This window comes from Barbus barbus (assembly GCF_936440315.1).
Source record: "Barbus barbus genome assembly, chromosome: 4".
NCBI lineage: Eukaryota > Metazoa > Chordata > Actinopteri > Cypriniformes > Cyprinidae > Barbus > Barbus barbus.
Genome location: NC_136732.1, coordinates 29,360,120 through 29,369,537, shown reverse-complemented (window position 1 = coordinate 29,369,537; position 9,418 = coordinate 29,360,120). Strand labels below are relative to the sequence as shown.

The following is a 9,418-nucleotide window of genomic DNA, read 5'->3' as shown; positions in this document are numbered from 1 at the left end:
AATTCTGGTATAGGCACTTAAAGAAGATAATGTGTTGTCTTCTTTGTGGTCTGTTTTGCTGAATTTAAACCACATCCCTTGATATCAAGCAACACCGTTTCACAAATATTCCATCCTTTTACTCATTATTTCACACGATGTGTCAGTGACCATTTAAGTGTGAATGTTCTTTGAACCTGTCCATTGCAGAGGTGGGACACATGTGGTATATAAATATGAGCACAGAACAGTCTGTGTTGGACGCTCTCAGATTATGATTAAAAAGATCTTGCAGGTAAGTGAAAAAGAGCCTAAACTCACTCACTTAACTGTGAATCAGAGTTTATTGACTGATAATAATACCTATATTAATATCTTCAAGCTATTTTTTGACACTAAACTCTGCTCCTGTAAAAAAAAAAAAAAAAATTGACTGAATGCTGAACCTTATTTCTGATTTATCACAGCAGATTAACACCCAAACTCGCAATGATTCCTCTAGTTATTCTGTGGTCTGGGCTTCTTCTGTACCTTCCTCCTCCAACCAACCCGGCTTGCTTTCTGGGTAAAGAAGCAGAGTGTCAAGATGCGAATTTCGTGCCAGGATCTGACTTGGCTGGAGAGGGTTTCGACATAACTAAGATGCAACGCTTGGGGACTTTTGTCATTGACATGAGTAAGTGGGAGCTCAAGAATAACACGTGTAACCTGTGCAAAAACCCATTCATGCAGAAAAAAAAGCAGAAACTCCCAGTGTCTGTGATTTACTGGAGGGCCACCCAAAAATGCAAAAGTTCATTATCCAGCTCTGTTTACGAGTCCAGTGAGTCTCTGGTCAGTTCCAGCACCTCCTCAGTAGAGAACAACTGGAAAGCCGGCCTGGGAATAGGCAACATGGTAAGTAAGATGTCGCTGATGTTGGCTGGAACGAACTCCAAATTAGCTGAGTATTCAATGACAAAGACCAAAAAGGACAAGTTCAGCTTCATCAAGCAGTCTACATCCTGCGGATACTACAGGTAAGACTTAACATATATTAGTTAATTGCTGTGATGAATGTCATGTTATATGGGTTTTAAAGTGCAGCACTATAAACTGCTGTCTTCAGATACAGCATTAGCAGCCGCTCTCGTCTTCATCACGAGCTAAGCTATGAATTAACAAGGCTTCCAGAGATGTATGACAACCAAACAAAAGAAAGCTACTTATCACTTGTTGAAACGTTTGGCACACATTACATTGTCCAGGTAATCCAAAATATATCAATATCAATGTGTGCTATTTCTCTCAGTCTATTGCATATACGTCACTGTTGCTTGTAATCTGTTAGGTGAAACTCGGTGGAACAGTGCAATCTGTGACCAGTGTCAAACAATGCATGGCTACTCTACAGGACCTCAGTGTGGATGAGATCAAAACATGCCTGGACGTCGAGGCATCTGCAAGTGTGGGGAGGATCAGCATAGACACTGCGTACCGTCACTGTAAAGACAGCAAAGATAAAAAACTGAGCACGCACAGTTTTGCTAACAGTTTTACTGACAGGTTTGTGCTTCGATTTGGAAGAATGTGATTTAAGACAGACACTGAATTATCAGCTAAATTATTAGTTGAAAATGGCTAAACAATAAAGTCTGATATAAATATTAGTTAGATAAATATTAGTTGTGTGTTATTATAGTTTTTTCTCATTTGTTTTAATTTGATATATTTTTTATGTATATTTTCATAATTATCATATTATAATTTTCATATTATATTTATAATATAATACATTTTTATTTATGGTTTATTTTTTATAAAATTAGTATATTATATAATGTAATTCAAATTATACCTATAATAATAAGAATATTATGTTAATATTTAATAAATACATTTAATTGGGGGGGGGGGGGGGGGTTCTAAATGAAATCTTAATCTAAATTTAATTTAATTAAAAATTTGTGGGATTTACAATGTAATCTTTTCCTTGAAAAGGTAGTACCATAATATACTGTAATATAATATAAGACAAAAATACAACAAGTGTATGTTTTTATCATCATCGTTATTACTGGGGGAGGGGTTCAAGCTTTATTTTCTTTTTCTTTTTTTCACAAGGTTAACTGAAATCACTGGTGGCCACGCTCAAGACACAGCGCTTCTCTTCTCAGCCAAGAATGACCCTGGTGCTTACAATCAGTGGCTCTCATCAGTGCCAGAAAAACCAGACATGATTTCCTTTTCACTGAAGCCCCTCCATATGTTGCTTCCAGTCAAGAACCCAAAACATGCTCAGTTACGCCGAGCCATTCGTGACTACATACTGCAGAGGGCCCTTTGGAAGAACTGCTCCACACCTTGCAAGGCCGGTATCGCAACTAACCCCAAAAAGCCCTGTGTGTGCAGCTGTCATAACAACCCTGGAGTAAAAGCAAACTGCTGCCCTGCACAGCGCGGACTTGCTCAGATTAGTGTAACTGCGATGAAGGGGACAGGTCTGTGGGGAGATTACTTCTCACAGACCGATGGGTATGTCAAGGTCCTAAGACATAAGAATGTCTTTCTAGGGGAAACACCAGTGATTTGGAACCAAAACTCACCAACCTGGAACTGGAAGTTTGATCTCGGCAGTTTCGTTCTCTCTCAATTTGGGGGGCTGAGACTAGAAGTGTGGGATAGGGACAACAAGTGGGATGATGACCTCCTGGGGGCGTGCAACATACAACTGAAAGCCGGGGTAAAAAAAGACTTCTGTCGACTTAACCATGGTTTGCTGTACTACAAGACAGCTGTAACTTGTGCTCCTAGTTTAGCTGGCTCCTCATGCACAGAGTATGTAGGCTCTCCGATGGCCTCCCATCTAGAGAAGGTATACGTGTCACGACATGCCCGTCCCATCCCAAAAGATGAGCTGGTGAAAATGGGGGTGCTTTTAGATGAGCGCCGCTTGCTGTTTAGTCACACCAGTGATCCTAAAAGCAAAATGCAGTATTTGTGAAAGCACAATAAAAGTAAAACAAAAAATCTAATGAAAATGATACATATCTGGGTTTTGCATCTCAGCATTAAAAGGATAGTTCACCCAAAAATTAAAATTCTGTCATTAATTACTTAATAGACCTTCATTCATCTTCAGAACACAAATTAAGATATTTTTGATGAAATCCGAGAGTTACTGCAATGTCCTTGCACACTGAGTCTGAAGTTTTCGTATGCGTCGTATTCGTCATCCTTTCCTATCAAAATGCTTGCTACACTCTAAAAAATGCTGGGTTAAATGCAACCCAGTACTGGGTAAAATATGGATGAACTCAGCGATTGGGTTGTTTAGACCCAGCGGTTGGGTTACTGGCCAGAAGGTTGGGTTAAACATTTAACCCAACTGTTGGTTGAAAACAACCCAGCATGTGTTCTGTCCAATATTTACCCAGCACTGGGTTGTATTTAACCCAGCTTTTTTTTTTTTTAGAGTGTACGGATGCGAAAACGCAGAAAATCGAACCTGATCTGAATTTTTTTTATGGCGGATGAAAGTTTCAGAGGCAGTGTGTAAACGTGATTGATTTTTTTTTTCCGTAAAATTACGAAGGACTATTTTAATGTCCTTACCACGTTTCTGGGCCTTGAGCATGTCAGTTGCGTGTTAGTTTCATAGTTTCTGTCTATGGAGGGTCAGAGAGCTCTTGGATTTCACCAAAAATATCTTAATTTGTTTTCTGAAGATGAATGAATGTTTTATGGATTTGGAAACGACATGAGGGTGAGTAATTAATGACAGAGTTTTAATTTTGGGTGTTGAACTATCCCTTTAACATTTCATTATTGGTGCCAAATGAGCTTTTTATTTTCTTTTTGCTATTCAGATCTTTGATACGATCTGTGGGTGTTTGCTGTATTCTCTCAGTATGCTTTGCACTTACTTGCATGCAGATTTTTGTGGTTAATAAAACAATTATGAAAACAGCAGTTTAAGTGATTTTTCTAAGTGATTCATGTCATTTTGGTTGTTAGGTTGGCGAACTGTGAAAAGTGTGTAGGAGGTTTAACACCACAAGAGGAACTATGTGACTAACAGCAGCACTGAAGCACATTCAACATTTAGTCAAGTTCTGATTTGACAATTTTAGTCCTACGGTCTGGCTTTACATCTGCATGTTTTAAAAATGCATAGGTCAACGTGTAAACAAATGCTCACATGTTCCATTGACTTGTCGTTTAGACCCTATTTCACCACAGAGCATACTCAGTGCTGAGTGGCTATTCGAGACCACATTCAATTCCTTTGAACTGAAAAGCGTACCCTCACTCCCACAACGGATGAGTGTATTTTTTATTGGTAGCAAATAACGGTAAAGCCCACCCACAAGCTAGATTTATTTCCTACATGTAGCCCCTTTCACACATCACTCACCAATGCCTGCTGGACAGAGTAGTTCAAGGTAAGAAGAGAATTTTACATCACCTTTTAAAGAAAACAGTGCTTTTTTTCTTGCTGCTTAAGTTTATGTCATGTCTGTAATGTAATGTAAAAGAAATAAGCACCTGAAATGTTATTTTTTAATAATATTCCTCATGATCCCTGTAGGCAAGATACACTTAATTGTCATAATCCTAATTACTATACAATATAATAAAGCTTTTATTTTACAATATAACAACAACTCACTGTTATTAAAAAACCTGCCGCACAAGGCATACATCCTGTTATGACAATCATGTTAATATTTCAAAATTAGTTACATTTTGAAGACTAGAGTTTAAAAGTAAGGCATTAACCCGTTTAATCCCAAATTTTTCCCAGACATATATCCAAATGATGTCATTAGTAACCCCTTGAAATAATCAATAATTATAATTTTGTTTTACTTTTTTGGAAAAGTGGGTGAAAAATTGTGTTTTATGGTCGGTCACAATTGTGACCGGTGGGATAATGTGTAGACTGAATTAACATATTTCTGCAGTCATAAAAACTGTTTTATATCTTAGCCCAGCTATTTTAAACAGTTTAATCACATTTCTAGGGTTACTGTTATGTATAAACATATACAACATTACCTTTACCACTGATAGAAATACTGAGATAAAAGACAAAAACAAAAAAACATTTCAAAATTATTACTTTTTTTGTAACGCATATCAAAAAATTTTATTTTAGTGCTACCAGTATTACATCATCAATACTGTAACTTATTTGTAACATTTGAACTTTTAATTTAGTGCAATGTTTTGTCATTTTCACTAACAATTGGATTTGTATTGTATACCTAAGTTCACTGTTATCCCACCGGTCACTATTGTGACCATCAGGATGTTTACTCATTTTATGACCACACTCAACAAAACTGAATATATGTGAATTCATATATTAATACTAGACACCTTAAAGATAATATGTACCAAACATCTTTGTTATATCTTTATATTAACATACTTTACTAGCCTTTTCTGCAAGGTACAAACAGGAAGTAAACTGCTTTGTTCCATGAAACCATGTAAAACTGCACATATTTAATTGTGGCCCTTTATCTTTTTCTATATTGTTATTAAAAAACTTACAGAACAAGACATCCATCCTGTTAATATTTCAAAATTAGCGATGTTTTAGAGACCAGACTTTAAAAGTATTATATAAGGCATGTATTGTTTTATTATTTTTGTTACTTATTTTTCATTTTGAAGAGAGAAAGTTGTTTATTATTTTATTTTATTTTATTTATAATAATTTAGAATTGTGCGTGTGAAGGTTTGAGACTATCATTTTTGTAATTTAATAATTTTCTGTGATTTTTTTTACTCACCATTGACTGTGCAATTTTGTACTGTTATTTCAAGATTCAATAAAAATAAATAAATATATTAATTAAAAATAAACACATAAATTGTCATGTTTTTTTTCCATAGGAAAGAAGAGCATCCATACACCTGATCTCAAACCATTTTACAGGAATGTGGGCCGGGCTTGTTTTTTACCTCTTTCTGCCCATCGTGCAGTCATGCACTAAAGGTAAACCGAATGAATGTGCAGAAGCAAACTTCGCCCCCGGTTCCAACCTGGCCGGAGAAGGATACGATGTGACCAAGATGCAACGCAAGGGAGCCTTTGTCATTAACACAGAGGTCTGGAGGCGAAAGGATAAATCATGCACTCTTTGCAGGAACCCCTACATGGAAGGAGCAAATCAAAAGCTTCCCACATCTGTAATAGACTGGAGAGCCAGCAAAAAGTGCAGCATTAAAATATCAAGTTCCCTGTACCAATCCAGTGAAGATCTGGTCAGCTCCAGCACTTCCTCCATTGAGAACAACTGGGGTGCAAGTTTGGAAATAGAAGTTCGCAAAAATAAAGGCTCATTCATTTTGGCTGGAACTAACTCGAAGCTTGCAGAGTACTCAATGGAGAAGTCCAAAAAAGACAAGTACAATTTTGCCAGTCAAAGTATTTCTTGTTCATTTTACAGGTGCGACATACCAGCTTCCACTGATTCATGCCTTTCTTGAATCCTGAATACTTTTTATTCATAATAAAGGACACGAAAGAGTCATATCCTTTTCCTATCTCTTCTAACATTTGCATGTCTACCTACAGCTACAGGGTCTCCAACAAGCCTGTTCTCCATCCCGAGTTCAAGCGCTCTGTGAAGGAGCTTCCCAAGACATACAATCTTGATTTCAAAAAACGTTTTTACAAGTTCATTAACACCTATGGAACCCATTACATCACTAAGGTAATTCTAGTTTACAATTTACTCCACGTGTGGATTACAAAGGCCCAAAATGCTTCAACAACACAAGACACCGCAAGCTAAATCATTAATCAGAAGTGTGCCTGTGTTACTTTTTTGTTTTGCCAGGTAACTCTTGGAGGAAGTGTACAATCTGTGACCAGTATCAGACAGTGTGAGATCGCTCTGCAGGGCTTAAGTGGAGATGAAGTGAAGACATGCTTGGACGTGGAGGCAAGTGCCAGCGTTCTTGGCAAAGTAGATATGAAAGCAGAAAGTAAGCACTGTAATGAAGACAAGGACAAAACGGAGAGCAAAAGCAGCTTCTCCAGCCGCTTTAATGACAGGTGGGTTCAAACTATGACTTGTACTATAATTTCTAGCTTGTCATAGATATATTGTCCTGGACGTCCCCTATTTTTCGATTAGCAGTCCCACTTTATATTAGGTGGCCTTTACTATGTATACATTAAAAAATTACTATGCATGTACTTATTGTTTTCATATTGTATTGCAAAACACTTTTGCTGTTATTGAGGTGGGATATGGGTAAGGTTAGGGACAGGTTAAGTGGTATGGGTAGGTTTAAGGGTGGGTTAAGGTGTAAGGTATGGATCAACAGTGTAATTATAAATGTAATTACAGAAATTAATTACACATGTAATTACATATAGGTATGTTTAAAAATAGAAGTACAATGTAAGAACATGTATGTACACAATAAGTGCATCGTATCAAATGATTAATTTAAATGTAAGTACATAGTAGTTAAGGCCACCTAATATAAAGTGGGTCCCGATTAGCTCTGCCATCATCTAATGCTCACTAATCTTTAAATCTTTAAAAACATTAATAATAAATGCAATCTATAGCAGATCCAGGATTTTATATCCCTTTTTCATACTGTAAATTATAATGTTGTGGTGCCTAAATTCATTCCAAATGAATAATTTTAATTTGTATCTTTTATCTATTTATTTTTAATATTTTGTATTTTATTTATTTAGATAAAACAGTATCGATTGTTTTTTTTTCTATCTCAGTCATTTATCTGTTATCAGCCACATTGTAAAAAGTTTCTTATTTGGTAGTTTTGCTTTGTTTTCCAGTATAAATATCTAAACATTCTAAAATTAGCAGACATTTACTCAAGAAGCATAATGAAAATTCTTTAGAGATTTTTTTAAATGTTTCCTTAAAACAAGAAAAAATATCAATGGGATAAGAAAAATAAACTTAAAAAGGGAAGAAAAAAAAAAATTCTTACCCCATTGGCATCCCATTTTTTCTAAAAGTAAATGTATCTTTATGTAATAATATTTAGATATGTGTGCTGGAAAACACTGAGAAAGAAATTGACTTCATGAAAATAATTTCATGTTCACTTCAAAAAGACGTTTAATAGCAGTGTATCCCTAATCAACTGGTTTTTAATTCAAAGGCTGACCGAGGTGACCGGAGGTCACACTACAGCGTCTGAGCTCCTTTTCTCAGGAGAAAAAGACCCATCAGCTTACAAAGAATGGCTTGAGTCCCTACCACAAAACCCAGACGTGATTTCTTACTCTCTGGAGTCCCTGCATGAGCTGCTCCCCACCAAAGATCCGGTGCGCAAGCATTTGCGCCAAGCCATCCATGACTACATCCTGGAAAAGTCCCTCTGGAGGAACTGCACCGACTCTTGTAAAGATGGCGTCAAAACCAACCCAAACAACCCATGTGCCTGCACTTGTCGCAACAATCCTGGGATCACACCAGACTGCTGCCCATCTAAGCGTGGACTTTCTCGGGTAAAGGTCACAATTGTGAAGGCTCAAGACCTGTGGGGTGACCAAACCACAGCGACCGATGGGTACGTTAAAGTGTTCAACAAACATAACATTCTGGTTGGACGCACTGATATGATCACAAATAACAACTCACCCTACTGGGGGAGAACCTTTGATTTGGGTGATGTTGTCCTGGCAGAGAATGACAAGATAAGACTGGAAGTGTGGGATGAAGATAGTAAATGGGACGACGATTTGCTGGGAACCTGTGAAGTATCCATAAAATCAGGTCAGAATGACAATTTCTGCAATTTAAATCACGGTCTGCTGTTCTACAAAACAGAAGTGACATGTGCTCCAAGTTTGTCTGGCCCCTATTGTGCAAACTATGTCGGTTCCCCTATGAACTTTAATCTGGAGAAGGTATACACCTCGCGAAATGCACGACCTGTGCCGGCAGAAATATTGATGAGCAAGGGAGTACTTCTGGACAGACTTTATGTATATCAAAAGTCAAATTACAGTGCTAAAACTATTCTGTAGTCAGTTTTGGCTTTGGATCTGTTTATGAGTCTATTCGAAATATAACTTGAACCTTGCTTGTATTAATCACTATTAGAAAGACATATTTAATATAATCCTTTAATATTTCTCAACTTTCGAGACAATGTACAATACGTATTTATTATCTGCTGTCTTTATTGCAGGATTTCTATGCTTGCACTGGCAATTTTTCAAAAACACATCATATACATTATACTATGTTATGCTCTTTCAGTTTAAACTGTGTATTATTTAAAATTATTTTAGTTTATTATAAGTAACAATTTCTTTAAAAGTAATTTTATGAGTCACTATGACAGTATTTTATTGTGTGCAAAAATAATCTATAACTAAAAACTTAATGTTTTGTGTCATTAAAAACTATAAATTGTCTGCTTGGAGTTATATTTCTTTTTCTGG

General features: G+C 36.5%; 2 protein-coding genes across 3 annotated transcripts; both read left to right on the top strand.

Moving 5' to 3' along the window:
* The first annotated feature begins 238 nt into the window (after positions 1-238).
* Positions 239-3,921, top strand: LOC306866207 (perforin-1-like). Of its 2 annotated transcripts, XM_079411300.1 has the most exons (5): positions 239-274; positions 447-998; positions 1,088-1,226; positions 1,310-1,524; positions 2,083-3,921. In XM_079411300.1, exons 2-5 carry the CDS (start codon positions 469-471, stop codon positions 2,960-2,962), a joined length of 1,764 nt encoding a protein of 587 aa, XP_079267426.1. In that variant the 5' UTR covers positions 239-274; positions 447-468; the 3' UTR covers positions 2,963-3,921. The 2 variants fall into 2 exon arrangements, with proteins under 2 accessions (XP_079267426.1, XP_079267427.1); XM_079411301.1 differs by lacking the exon at positions 239-274 and having other exon boundaries at positions 398-998; positions 2,083-3,915.
* A 441-nt stretch (positions 3,922-4,362) lies between these two features.
* LOC306868677 (perforin-1-like) lies at positions 4,363-9,391 on the top strand. The gene is made up of 5 exons (XM_079414965.1): positions 4,363-4,403; positions 5,866-6,422; positions 6,551-6,689; positions 6,816-7,033; positions 8,128-9,391. The coding sequence occupies exons 2-5, from the start codon at positions 5,911-5,913 to the stop codon at positions 8,996-8,998; spliced, it is 1,740 nt and encodes a 579-aa protein (XP_079271091.1). The 5' UTR covers positions 4,363-4,403; positions 5,866-5,910; the 3' UTR covers positions 8,999-9,391.
* Positions 9,392-9,418: the final 27 nt, after the last annotated feature.